Source organism: Alosa sapidissima, chromosome 12 (genome assembly GCF_018492685.1).
Source record: "Alosa sapidissima isolate fAloSap1 chromosome 12, fAloSap1.pri, whole genome shotgun sequence".
Lineage (NCBI taxonomy): Eukaryota > Metazoa > Chordata > Actinopteri > Clupeiformes > Clupeidae > Alosa > Alosa sapidissima.
Window position 1 is genome coordinate 3,669,159 of NC_055968.1, and position 14,020 is coordinate 3,683,178.

The 14,020-nt window shown below is 42.7% G+C and overlaps 1 protein-coding gene across 2 annotated transcripts; it reads right to left on the minus strand.

Annotated features, from left to right (window-relative positions):
- Positions 1-137: 137 nt before the first annotated feature.
- On the minus strand, positions 138-13,569 carry gpbp1l1 (GC-rich promoter binding protein 1-like 1). 2 transcript variants are annotated; one of them, XM_042056635.1, is made up of 12 exons: positions 13,373-13,568; positions 10,759-11,979; positions 9,951-10,065; positions 8,123-8,252; positions 6,216-6,520; positions 5,186-5,261; positions 4,815-5,011; positions 4,504-4,644; positions 3,410-3,565; positions 2,942-3,060; positions 2,536-2,638; positions 138-2,191 (listed from the first exon to the last, which is right to left on the minus strand). In XM_042056635.1, exons 3-12 carry the CDS (start codon positions 10,008-10,010, stop codon positions 2,033-2,035), a joined length of 1,446 nt encoding a protein of 481 aa, XP_041912569.1. In that variant the 5' UTR covers positions 10,011-10,065; positions 10,759-11,979; positions 13,373-13,568; the 3' UTR covers positions 138-2,032. The 2 variants fall into 2 exon arrangements, 1 of the variants encoding a protein (XP_041912569.1); XR_006021083.1 differs by having other exon boundaries at positions 2,145-2,191; positions 2,942-3,272; positions 13,373-13,569.
- Between the last annotated feature and the right edge of the window lie 451 nt (positions 13,570-14,020).

Sequence of the window (14,020 nt, forward strand, 5' to 3'; positions counted from 1 at the left end):
GACCATATGGAAACACTAATAATAAAAGTCCTGGAGTTCTTTCCCAGGAAAAGCTTTAGCAACAGAGTTATGTATAGCTTGCATGAAAACAAAAATTATTAGTGTCATATTTGAAATTCAACGAAAGGGTAGACATGTTTGGCAAACTGATGCAAAATATTTATTACAATTTTCTTCTGTCTTTTCCTCCAAGATGCAGTAGTTTCTGTTTGTCTTCGTCTCACACAGATAACCCCCATACACGACACCTTTATAATTTTCTCAAATCAGCAAATAATGTTATCAAAATAATCTTCCAAAACTCACAATTTTTATTCTTATATTTTTTACAATCCACCCTGAATATCAAGGCTCCAGGAACAAAATAATGCAAAACAAAACTAGTAAATGTGGGAATTTTATACAGCTGTACCAAAATAAAAACCAAAAACAATGAACCTTAAGTGTGTGATAAGCCGTTTATGCCCTATCAGCAGAAATAAAGAGGTACCAAAACAAAAGCAGAAATCTGGTGAACCATAATTTACAACAACAGTCCCTCATGAAACTAGAGAAAGATGGTGCTACACCTTTAAAACAGCAGTAGGGAAACTGGGTTGGGCATGGGGTTGAAAGTCATAAAATTCAGAACCTTCGGTCATTTCTCTTCGTCATTGGGTATCAAGTAAACAAAACTTCGAATCACTCTCCAAAGCATCATCCCAGTATTCCTCTCAGCCTGACCCAGACCATCAGAAAATCATTAATGCCAAAAAATCAAAACACGAGACGTCATGTTTCACCAGAGCTGACTAACCGTCGCCTTTGAAGATAAAGCATTTGCTCTCTTTCTTCACTCTGCTAAGCCCTTACTGGCTACATTCAAACAATGTAAGGATCGGTGTGCTTGCTTGAGAATTGTTTTCGGATTACACAGAAAGGACCAGCTGTAAACACAAGATTACAGGAGATCTTTTTCATGGTGCTAAAATAATTCTAGTGAAAACAGACTTCTCTAACAAGAGACGAGAAAATAACATGTTGCGCGTCTTTTAATCATGAGACGTTAAAACCAAACAATGTTGAAGTAAACAGCACATCATCAGGACACACCTCCACCGAACATTGCATGTTCCAGTTAAATATTAAGCATCAGCCTTCCTCCATCTGAACCCAGGCTCTGAGGCACACCCCACACAGAGCTGGTTTTCAAAGCACCATCATCCAACTATCTCTCAATAGCCACCACCAGTAGGTGTCATGGGGTTCCAGCTGTGTCCATGATGGACTACCTGCTCTGAAAACCGGCTTAAAGAGGGGTCCTTCAGGACCAGGATTTAGAGCGTCCACCTATTTTTTTTTCATTCACTAGCTGCCGTGCATCATAAGACAGTGCACTGTGTGTATAAGTGTGTATGTTGGAGGGGGTTGGTAGCTCATCACTGCTGTGGATGGTGAAAGACTTGTGTTCCTTGAGGGACTGGGAGCTTCGTTGGTGGCAACGGCTCACAATGATTGTTTTATCAACACTAACACTACGAATTGCTTTCGGCAAAAAAGGTGTCAAAGCCATTTTTTATTTATTCTTTTTTTTTTCCTTAAAAGAACATTCTGATGAAGTTGTTTCATGTTAAATCAGGATTATAGTTGCTGTTATTTGTGAGTTAGTCTTTGTTTTCCCCAAGCAAGAAAAAAAAAAAAATCAGATGCTGTGTGACTTTTCATACATTGTTTTTTTTCCATATTTTTCAAGTTCCTGAAAAATGGGACAACAAAAGGAGAAAATGGGCAAGAGGAAAGGGAAAGATGAAAAAGAAAACAAAAATTGCCCTCATGAGTGGATGACTCATGGCATGTTATTTTTTTCTATCTGGGATATGACTGATGTCTCTTGTGCATGAGATCTATTTTTGTTGTTTTCATCCATTTTTCTCTCTTTTCTTTAAATAAAACAGTGTGAATGGAAGAGAGCGAGAGACTGTGGTAGCGGGATGGGTGGTTGTTCAGGTGGTGTGTGAGTGGGAGGAAGGACATGGAAGAGGCGCTCCCCTCGTTAGGTGCCCTCGTCGTCAGACGTCTGGCTGCTGCTACTCGTCTCGGACTCGGAGCCCTCCTCCAGGCCTGTCTCCACCGGGCTCCGCCAGGCCAGTGGCATGGCAACACCCCGTGGCCTCACCAGCATTCCGTTGCGCCCCAGTCCATTCTTCCTCAGCTACACACACACACACACACACACACACACACACACACACACACACACACACACACACACACACACACACACACACACACACACACACACACACACACACACACAGACAAAGTCAAGACCAATACAGTGCAATATTGCTCATCTGTGCCAACCATTATCTGGAGCTTTTCTGGACAACCAAGCCTAAACCAAGCCAACTAAAGCCAAGGCAATAGGTTTAAAGCCCAAGGGTTATATGCAATGAAAGAAAACGCACACATAACTGTACTGCTGTCCAAGCTAGTTACATTTAATAGCATCCTTTTAAATGCATCCAAGTAAGAAAGATAAAAGCTTCCATATACCTGTTCAGTTTTAGCCTGAAACTCCTTCAGTTCATCTTCAGTCAGAGGCAGGAAGTTGTCATCATTCTCCGGGTGCTCCTGCCAGCCCATGGCCTTCAGCAGCCTATCAGGGCCAAGCAAGCAGAGAGGTCAGCAAATGTCTACTAAAGGCACAGCTCAAACCAGTGAGAAGGTGGTATGTATATCAAAAGAATACACGTTCACTACACTTTTTATTATAGCAGAAGCAAAACCTCAATCTACACTTGGGCAATTACTGTGAGGTAATGTGAGCTAAACTACATTGAAATTGTATTAAAAATTCCTTGTTTCCTGAACACGGAATGTGACCTAATACAACTGTGTGTGCGTGCATGTGTGTGTGTGTGTGAGAGAGAGTTATTGTATGTCTGTCTGCATTCTTCACCGATGTTCTGCCTCCAGGGAGCTGGACAGATGTTCGGTATCCGAGTCACTGAGTGAGTGAGAGATGCCGTTCTCGTGTCCCTCTCCATACTCCTTGGGCTCTGGGGTGCTGCCCTCTCCCTGTGGGACACGGCAATGACAGGTACATGTTCAAGCCCTTCCCAAAACGGCTGACCAGTAATCAACAGGGACACCACACCTGCATTATTAGACAGCTTCCAGAAATAGCTCAAAGAACCCGAGGCCAACCAACACGCCTGCGAAACGCCTTGAGATTTGCTGCTGCTTGGCTCAGCTCTGCAGTCTTTTGGAGAGGAGACCATCACTGCGGACTGATCAACCGTTACATCATCTACTTATCTGATCTATACAATTTATCAAACACAGCAAAAGACACCTGAACATGTTCACAGATCAGCTATATGTGTATTGTGTGTGTACAGTATATGCTCATGCATGTGTGTCTGACCTCGGTGGGCACTCCAGGGCTGTGGCTGCCGCCCACTTCTCCGTTGCGCTCATCCTTGAGGCCGCGCAGGAACTCGCTCTTGCGGTCGGTGCTGCGGCGCATCAGCTTGAGGCGGGGAGGGGTGATGTCTATGGGTGGAGTGGTGCTGGAGGGAGGCTGGGGGGGTGGACGGACAGAACACAGAGAGAGAAGAGGAGGAGAGGGAACGGAGAGCACAAAGAAAAAGGGGGGAAAGGGAGAAGAAAAATGAAACCCACACTAATCTCTCGAATGGCTGCTTTCCCAATAATAATTGTACACAACACAACAAGTTGTTTATATTGGCCGTGATACAAGCAGTCTCAACATGCTTGGGAGGGCAGTAGGATTTTGGTTAGGGACACCCTTGGGGGGGAATGTACCCGTATCATGATAGAGAGCACACTTTCTGTCAGTACCCTTAAGAGTCCTGCTTTCATAATCTGGTTGTTTTGGACAGTGTGTGCTCTGCAGGAAACTGTGCTTAACTCTTCAGCCTTTACCAGGCTTTTGCCTCCAACTTTAGCTAAGCAGAGCTCTGCTCGACTGTGCTTCGCTGTACTACATACATTGAGCACCTTCCTACTCAAGCTCATTCGAAATAAGAATATTATTGTGGCTAATGTACATAATTACACTTGACACTTGGTTTTACATTAAGAAAGTTATCAGGGGTTATCATCTAGTTTGCAGTGGCAGTTGTTAGTGTTACTGAAGGCAACAAACTATGTTCAGATTCAAATGTAGCCTCACTCCTTAACAGAGCATTTGCTTGACATTAACAAACTCACATGGCTGAAAATCTGTATGCTTTGTACCAAAAATAGTAACATTCCAACAGTCATTTGAGGAATGAAGTCCAATCAAATGAGTGACACATGATATAAGTGCATATGATAACTGTTGACTAATGAAAATCTCTCCACCAATCCTAACTTGTGGTAACTAATGAGACGGAGGTTTGCCACATTAGAATGAACTCAGATGAAAATGGTCAGTTTTACTGCAAAAGTGAAAAGTGTGCAGGCCCAGAAGGCCATCCTAGTGCCATGTGTGACCAGCAGTGTCCTCCTCACCTCCTTTGGGGTGACATGCACTGGGGCGCTGACCGGGGGGAGAGGTTTGGTCACAGAGGCGGGGCTTGAGAAGGCAGAGTCCCGGCCAGAGAAATGCAAACCCGTTTTAGTTTCCCTTCCATTGGGCTTCCAGGGACCAGGCTGCTGGGGCAGAAGCAACAATAACACAACCATTACTCAACTGCAAGCTACGTATAAACTATAGCTTATTCTTACCACTAGGCTACATACGGAAATCTCAGGGATGACACTGAAAGTCATAAATGTTGGAGAGGTATCTGTGGAAACTGAGACTGCCATGCCTACTGTACCTTGCTGGGAGCTGTGGCAGGCTTGGGCACCAGGTTCTTGTAGACACTGGGTCCGGCAATGGACACTTTGGTGCCGTTGGTGGGCAGTGGGCCAGCACTGGCAAAACCAGCTGAGAAGGCAGCACTGGGGTCCTCCTTAGACACCTTCTTAATGACCAGCATCTTAGACACCTGCTTGTTGGCACTGGGGGGATTCTCTGAGGGGAAAAAAAAACAATGCCATTTTAATGGGCTGCACCAACTCTACTTTTAACTATGTTTATAATGACAACACTTATGATTATGCCAAGTTGCAAGTTTGACCACTTCATTGCCTCTCTATTCTAAGATTCTAATAAGAATGTAAATTTGAGCAGTATGAAGCCGTTTACCCCAAACTCCGGCAGGGGTCCCCACAGCACGAGCCTGGCTCACTGGCTTTCCAGTTGTCTCCGGGTTTAAGGAGGGCTGACACACACACACACACACACACACACAAAGTCAGTGAGTTGAATGGCCTTGTATTTGGCTGCATAGCTTCTGTTGAACATACTCGGCTTTAGCCTTGGCAAAAATGTAGGAGTCTATTAGGTGTTTGAAGTGTCTAAAATCACAGGAATGCGGGTGGCAACAGAGATAGCTGGAGCAAACATGTAGTGACTAACAAGCAAACTTTGCCTCTAGTGACACTTCTGCTTCAGCTCAAAACTACTGTATGGTGAGCACATATACAAACACCACAAAGGAAACAAGAAGTGAAAAACAATCCTTCTAAGCCATATCATTGGTGTGCTTTGTGAAGTCTTTTGATTTGATTCAGACTTTTATCAGAACTTACACCCACAAACTATTACTAAAGATAGTTAGAAAGCTTCTCAGGATATGGCGATCTGCGGTATCAATACAATCATGTGAGGCAACAAGTTACAAGCTGGGACTATGCTGGCTCAACACCAGCAAAAGATCCACTTGCACTGTGCTCCTTGCAACCTTGCACTATGAATACTGTACAGAATATGAGGTCATGAATTCCAACAATGTCTCTCTCTTCAAACTGTTTAATTCCATCTTTAAATCAGCTTTTAAAATGCAAATTTCTTTTCACATATACCTTAGATCTTTTTATCAACAACCTCTCTAGATGCTGGAACTAGCCGGTAATGGTTGCAAAAAAGAATGATTTTTGGTCAAAAACAAACAATCTAACAAACAAAAAGGAATGCAAAATCCTAACATAAAAAGGTTTGCAAGCAAGCCATCTCATATGGGTGATACAGGGATGTTCTCCTTGCCAGGCCTACTTTGGTATCAAGTTTTAAAACCCAGCACTAGGTTTGTGTGCATCTAAGTGCTATGAAGTTGTGGGGGGGAACATGTGCCTGAGCGCATTTGGATGTCTGTTTGCATGTAGAGCTCACTCACAAAGTCCTCTTCCACGAACTTCAGTTTGTCCTCGTTGCGCTCCTCGTCGGAGTAGCGGTCCTGGAAGGGCCCGCCCTTGCGTGGAGGGTGGAAGTTTCCGTTGCGCTGCCGGTGGCCACCTCCCTGCCGCTCACGCTCACCACCTCCGCCCCCTCCACGCTTGCCATGGCGCCCCTGGTGATGGTGCTGCCAGCCGGGCGAGTCCTTCCAGCCCTGCCCACTCCCCAGGCCACCGCCAGAACCCTTTGCCACGCCCGAGTCCACCGAATCATGCCTCAACAGGGAAGGCTGCTGCCACCCATCCCCTGGAGAGCAAGAATCAACAAAAAAAGGTCAGACATCATAATAATAACAATAATAATAATAAAAAAAAAACAATTCCACAACATTACACTATAAAGTAGCGGGGCCTACAGGCCATCATGAGGCATGTGGGAGCATTAAACTGACTGATCAGTGTTTGCAGTTAAAGTCTTGCCCACGGTTAAATTATATTAGCAAATTGATTTTGCCTAGTTATTAAATCAACTTTAGTTAGACTTTGCAACATCATTCAAATAAGGGCCCTTAATATTAGAGACAAACATTACAATTATGACTTGAAGTGGCCACTGTCTAGTCACCCAGATTAATGCAGCATGAGCATACACATAAGAAAAGTGCTTGCAATGTGTGTGCATGTGTGCAAGAGTATGTATATGCAAAAATGCCTGTATGCAAGATAGGGCTGGGCGATATGGCTGAAAACTGCATCACGATATAAGTATTTCATATCAGTCGATATCGATAATTATTGACTTTAAAAAAACAAAATCTATCTCAGATAAGGACCAGAAGAAAAAAAAAACACTTTTATTTTAAACTTAACCTTCTTCTGATTTTAGTCACCTCAGTTATCAATCAAAGCAAACAGGGAAAAGAAATAACACAATCATGAAAAACACTCAAATAAATATGTGTGCATATAAGTCTGAATGAAAAGCAGCACTGGTTGAAGCCTGGAAATATAGTAAACAAAGTAGCTTAATTTGCTAGTTTATCCATTTGCATCGGGATTGAGATGATTAGAATTTAGCAGTCAATTTGATGCAACAGTTTTGAACAAATTCGTGCAGCGTGCTAATGATGCTAACCGGATTTAATAGCAGTTTAGCCAGTCGTCTTGCACGATTGTGAATGTTTGGATTACATGTGCATGCTGAGGAGGGATGCGCCTGTTGAGAGAGAGAGAGAGAGTGCACAGGGCAAGGACTTGTTGAGAGTGTGTTGAGGTAGGCCTACTTCTATCGCCTACTCTGGTAGAGTTACACATACTAGTTACAATGCAAGATATATTTAGCCTATTTATTTATGGACAACGTAAGGCAGGAGGTGTACGTGTGTTGCTTTTAATTATCGAATGTTCTATCGAACATATTTTTTATTGATATCGATATGTCTATTGCAATACATACCGCTATCATTTTATCGCCCAGCCCTAATGCAAGAGTACATCAGGTCTGTGCCTTAACTTTTTATTGCACATAGTACTGGTGCTACAGAGGTAGATAGCTTACACCACCAGCCACAACATCTGCAGCATAAGGAGCGAGGGGACCACCTTTAAAACCAACTAGAAGCAGTGCAGTGCATCACAAGCAGATGCCAGGAGAAGGCCATGAATGTTGCATGGTAAACAAAACCCAAACTTCCCAGACAATCTTTTTCCTTTTTTGCATAATAATAATTTGGGGGGACACACACAACAACTGTATCTAAAAACATTCATGTGTTTCCATCTCACTTCTCTCCTTCAGTAGGAACCCAATTGTGATTAGTAGGCCTACTACTGCAAAACTCTCACCTGTAGTAATCTACACTAGAATTAGAGCTAGAGCAATTGGAAGCGTGCATGTGTGCATATCCACCTGCGGGAGCACGGAGCGGGTCATTGTTGAAGAAGCCATCAGAGGAGTTGTGTCTGCGGCGGCTCCCCCCTGGCCGGTGGTCTCCTCGGGGGAGGTGCTCTCCATGCTTCTCAAGATTGGCTGCAGGGGACTGACACACAAGCATGTAATCAAAGATTAGTCACCAGCGGCACATGTGCACTTCATTCAGATGAACAAATACGTTCATTCACAACTGAACGGATCTGCACAATAACACACACACACACACACACACACACACACTTATAGAGTCAGTCACATGTAATCGCACACCTACATACACACTCAAACACATACCACTCCCTCATTCTAAGATAACAAAATGACTGCAACTGCCTGGATGTGAAAACTTTGCTATCAATCTGTTAATTAGGGGGAAAGGGAGTATTCCAGTGTTTCCCCTACAATGTATTCATCAGCGGCGCAGCGCCGCTCCTGGAATTCAAGCGCCACTGCAAAAAGAGTTGCCTAATTAAAAAAAAAAATAGACGCAAGTGAACTTCAGGAACAGCTGCCGTTCGTTCAGGTTTCATGTCAACAAATAATAATAGGCTAACGTTGAAGGCGCAGTCAGGGATTCCACAGGAGATCACGCTTGTTTGTGTTTATGTTTAAGTTTATTAGCAGACGCAATTTTGTGCAAAAAAACGTAGCCTACATTATGTTAACCAAGGAACCAAATTAAACACGCCAGTGAGATAGCTCGCCCCTACCTTCAGTAGCCTATTCCCAGATAAATCCACGCATTGTTTCGTTTTTGTTTGTGATACAGGCAATGCTTTCAAGCCCCGTGTTGCTAACATACCTAGGCTGTGAAACTAAGGTCTAGCTAGCCTATTGGTGGGTTTAATTGAATTTGAGTAATAGGATACGCAAGCATTTACATCTGAGATAGTTTGTAATTCCTGTAGAGCTCATCAAAATTATAGATATGATACAAGACACTTATCTGCTATAATCCAAGTGAATTTTCTTCGAATTTTTGACCATTTATTTTACCAAATGACATGGGAAACATAATTAATTTCATCCACGTATTCTTATGCACCATGCACAACAACGCTAGTAAGTTAGCTTAAAACCGTGAGAATCAAGCTAGCGTCACGGGCCGTCACAGCATTAAAGTGACAGGGACTCAATTCGACTTGCACAGCACCAATACAGTGTAATGGCATGAAAGAGAAGTCTATATAGTTTATACAGTGCTGTGCAAAAGTTAAGACACCCATGCTGAAATTGACTAAAGGGAGGAATAAAAAAAAAAACATATTTTGCCTTTTGTCTTAATGCCTTAATTAAAAAAGAAATAGGACATCAATTATTTTTAATGCATCATGTATTGTAAATAAATACATTATATATAAATGTCTTAACTTATGCACAGCACTGTATATTCTAAATAGTAATAGTTTGTACAGTGGCCTACAGTGTACAGTTGTACAGTGGCTAATACTAATAATGTAAATGAAAAAGGTGAAAGAAAAACATGAATAATCCTGTTCAAGTACTGCAATAATCATGCTTGTATTGATGGTTATGTCATAATTTGTAACTCAATCTGTCCATTTCTTTCACAAAATCCACCAGAAGTCACAATTTAAGGAGTCATTTTTTCAAATGTTTCTCTTTTTGGGGGGGGGGGGGGGGGGGGGGGGCTTCCTACGATCAACAGCACCGCTGCTGGAAAAAATTCTAGGGGAAACACTGTATTCATTGCACCATCAAACATCTTCTGTATGAGGCCCCTAAACTAAGCATCAGTAATACTAAGCCTGTGTGTGCTGTGGGACCGGCCGGGGAGTCTCACCTTGGCAGGCTGAGGCGTGGAGAAGTTAAGCCAGGCAGGAACAAAGTCATGCTGCGCCATTTAGGTCCAGTGTCTCCCTTCAGTGGAGCGAGGCATCAAACCTCATGGCCAGGATCTGATCACCACAAATAAACAAGTGATGAGAACCACAACAGCTCAAAGTCTGACATCAGTAGGAGACTGGGTACGAGTATGAGAATGGATATTATCCTGCTAATGCCAGTTCAAATGATCAATATGGCAGTTCCAGTTTTCCAGCTGTGTACAATAACCTCCAATAGATTGATGAATGTGATGTGTGTGTTACACATGCTATTCGATCTGCATGGCCATGACCAGCATTTTTTTCTCTGTTGAGTTTTAAGATGTGCCTGAATGTGTCCATGTACGCAGTATAGAATGATCTACATACATGGGAAATGTTGATGCAAGGACTTATATATGGCTTATGGGGGAGACACAAAGATGTAAATTATGAAATCCGCAGTGGTAGTGTAGTGGTTAAGGAGCTGGGCTAGCATGCAGTAGCCTGAAAGTTGTCGTTTAATTCCCGACTTCCACCGTTGTGCCCTTGAGCAAGGCACTTAACGTTAAAGTTGCTCCGGGAACAATGTGATCCCTTGTAATATAGCTGACATGTAAGTCACTTTGGTCAAGAAGTGTCTGCTAAATGTAATGTAATAATAATAATAATAATAATAATAATAATGTAATAATAAATAAAACAAACAAAATGCTCATGAGAATCACTGCATATTTGGAAAAATGTGTCTGACTGTACAGTGGTATTGTGAGAACAGCTACTTACCCCAGAGTCTTAGGCTCTGAACTCCAGTGGCCGTCCTCAGATCTCTCTCTCTGTGCGCACTAGGCCCTGTCTCAGCAGCGAGCTGTGCTGGTCCGCTCCTCAAGGCTCCTCCTGGAGGTGAGCGACCTATCGGCCGAGGACAACAGCAGTCCCTGGCCTCACGGAGATTCCAGTGTCCAGGATGGTGTGGTGGATGACAGAGGGCTACGTTTGGGACAGGAGCGTTAAGCAGCAGCTTGGGCACTGAGCTCTGAACAGAGGAACTAGCTCCTTGGTTTGGTAAGACCAGCAAGAGAAGGATAAGAAGCGGCGATGGAAGAGCAAGTGATATGCAGTGGTAGTTTGGTGATCCTCCAGGTTGGCCTTACATCAAGAGAAAGGCTGATAAGAGAGTGCATGCAGGTCTGTAGAGACAGGGGGGGTTGGGTGTCTTTGTATGGGGGTAGTTTATAGAGGCTTTAACAGTCTCAAATGTCCTCAAAATGGGGAACCTCGCCAGTTCAATGGCTCGGAGAGTCTGTTGTTCTTTCTTTTTAGTTTTTAAAGTTCTGGAAGCAGCACGATGTGCCTGCTCTGACACTTGGGGATCCTCCTTGTCACGAGCTCATTGTAATCAATGGACATGCACAAGCACAGGAAACCAGGGGGTTGAGGTGGGTGTACCACACAGAGCTGTTTTACAGAGTGGTGGAAGGCCTGAGTTCACCTCATCAAAACAGCCAAGGAGTCACGTGGGGGCAAAACAGGGTAGCCGATGTGTCACATCACAAGAGCAAGGCAGGGGTGTTTTTATAATTTGACCAACATTGTGTTTGCATGTTATCATACAGAGAAAATTGATAACTGGGAGCACTGTGACATGAAGGATTCTGACATATCTTCAAGAACACATGCCGTTCACAGCCATGAACATTTCTTCTGTAAGACCAATGTTATGCTTGGGTCTCCAAATATGACTAATGTCCCTATTCATTAATTCAATACACGCTTCATCAAGTAAATTACTCACTAATGCAGTGGCAAAAAACTACAACTGAAATACGGCCTAGACCAGTAAACACTCGATGGGCCACACATTTATCTCCCTTTTGAAAGAGGAAATGTAATCAGCACCACCACGCAGTTGATATCTTTTTGTAGACAGTGTCAGTTGGTAAAACTGGGATGTTGGGATCCTCAGGCTTAAGAACAGTCTCTTCCCTGCTATTCTGCAGATCAATTCTGCAAGAAAAAAAGGGAGGAAGGAAAGACATTTGTTATAAAATTATATATTGTTAGGCTTATATAATCATGGATGTTAGAGCAGTGTTTTCAAATTGAAATATGAAATGATGAAATACTTAGTCAAATTGGAATAGACACAACGCAAAGTTAAAATAATATAGTCAATTCTATGTCGACGGTCACATCTTGATAACCCACAACCTGTCAAAATATTGACAGAATGAATCGTCTGGACGCAGTTGGCCACAGCACTTTAACCAGCTAACACGACCTAAATGTTAACGCTTGTCAATATTGTTAATTGCTCTCGATATTAGTGCTGGTTAATTGAAGCTTCAGTAACTTAACAGACAGTTAACACCAGTTAACGTGAACTTATCTGGTTTGACGACTGACTAGAACCCTTCTAAGACGTTCTAACGTTACTGCGTTGGTAATATGGCTTAACTATGTACGTTAACAGCTCTTCTTCAATACCTATAGATGTGTAAAAATACATTAAATAAGATCTAATGCTCGTTGCCCGACTTCCTAAGTTAGCCAATGTATGCAGCAACTTCACTAGCCATCGAGCTATGTCAATCTTAGCTAGCTAGCGCGATCAGATACTTGCAAAATGCAAACTAAATTATTCTGCTGGCTACCAGACACTCTTGATGCAATAATATGCCCACTAAAGTAGTCTATAACGTGCCTCAACAGTAGCCCCGCAACAAATATAGATGGAAAGATGTAGCTTTAATTAAACTTTTTATAAAAGCACAGAAAAGAGCGCTCTGAACTAGCTTACGCTGTGGGCAGTAATCGTTAGATGACGTCCTAACAGTAGCAGATATGTTGCTAGCTATCTTAACTAGCAGGCTTGTCAAGCAACGTCCTTGCTCGGTCGAAACAAATGTGTGCAGTATGACTTGCATAACTGTGATACGAAAGCTGTCATCCATCCACCACAGTCAAAATAATGTCCATGAATTACAACTAAACGACGCGTGTTTGTATACTTGATTACCGATGCAGGAGAAAACTTGAAGTTAGCCTGTAAGCCCGCAGCACGACGTAGCCTGCTATGCTAGGAGTACTAGCAGGCCGTTCGCGAGACACTGCTAGCATGTAGCTTGCTACCATAGTTTACCAACCCGTTTATGATGTGTTAACTTAAATAGTTAAATCTGCATTCTATGAGTGATTCATCGTAAATACACAGTACTATATTGGACAAACGAACGAATATGATGACAAATCGACCAACCAACAATGTAAACACAGGCATACTTGATTGGCCAGATGGCTTAAGACCCAGCTTGAGCAAAATAAACTGTTGCAAGATGGCTCCCTAGCAGCACCAGAGCCATACTGGCGGAGAGGGATAAATATTTCGATGCAAACATACCTTCTATGACCAGTTGTCCCCTCGCAAAATGCAATAATCCGATATGTGGATATGAACAAAACGAAGTTGTGGTCAGATTGCAATAAAAACTTTCGAAATGTCGTGTTTGAAGGATTTTAATTGTTTGGGTTTAGAGATCGCACTCTTTCCGACTTTCCAGTCAATCTGCCCTGTTCCTGTCTACTTCTCCCCAGACGTGCTAATCGATCGCAGAGCGCCATGGACGCGTCATAACATTCCCCTGCATCATGGTTCTCAAGTTAGTTCTCTGTTTTAGAATTCCATTACAGATTCGAGGACATTGATGATAGCTCCTTCAATTAGTTGATATCATTCTGCAAAGTTAATTCTGAGAATGCGTTAAAAAATTATAATCTCTGTTTGGTAGGCTAATCCATCAATGGCTACTGTAAACAATTCACTTCTGAGGCTACCCACATTTGTTTCCCTCCTGATACTCACAAATCCTTAGCCAACATAATTAAATTGGGTGGGATAGCCTACAACATAGCCTCGAAGGCCAACTGAAGATTTATGGATGGAACGGGTGTATGGGTGGAATGCTATCAAATTTGTCGTTTTTTCAGGAAGAAAATGTAGCATATTCAATTATATGATGCAATATTTCATATAATATGAACACACATC

What these genes read in the sequence shown, in the direction of transcription:
- gpbp1l1 (XM_042056635.1), bottom strand. Translation starts at nt 10,010, where the DNA reads ATGGCGCAGCATGACTTTGTTCCTGCCTGGCTTAACTTCTCCACGCCT. An exon ending in TGCATGTCACCCCAAAGGAG is followed by an intron (nt 3,566 to 4,503) that starts GTGAGGAGGACA and finishes CCACCCCCCCAG; the next exon opens with CCTCCCTCCAGCACCACTCC. An exon ending in TCCCTGGAGGCAGAACATCG is followed by an intron (nt 2,639 to 2,941) that starts GTGAAGAATGCA and finishes TGGCCCTGATAG; the next exon opens with GCTGCTGAAGGCCATGGGCT.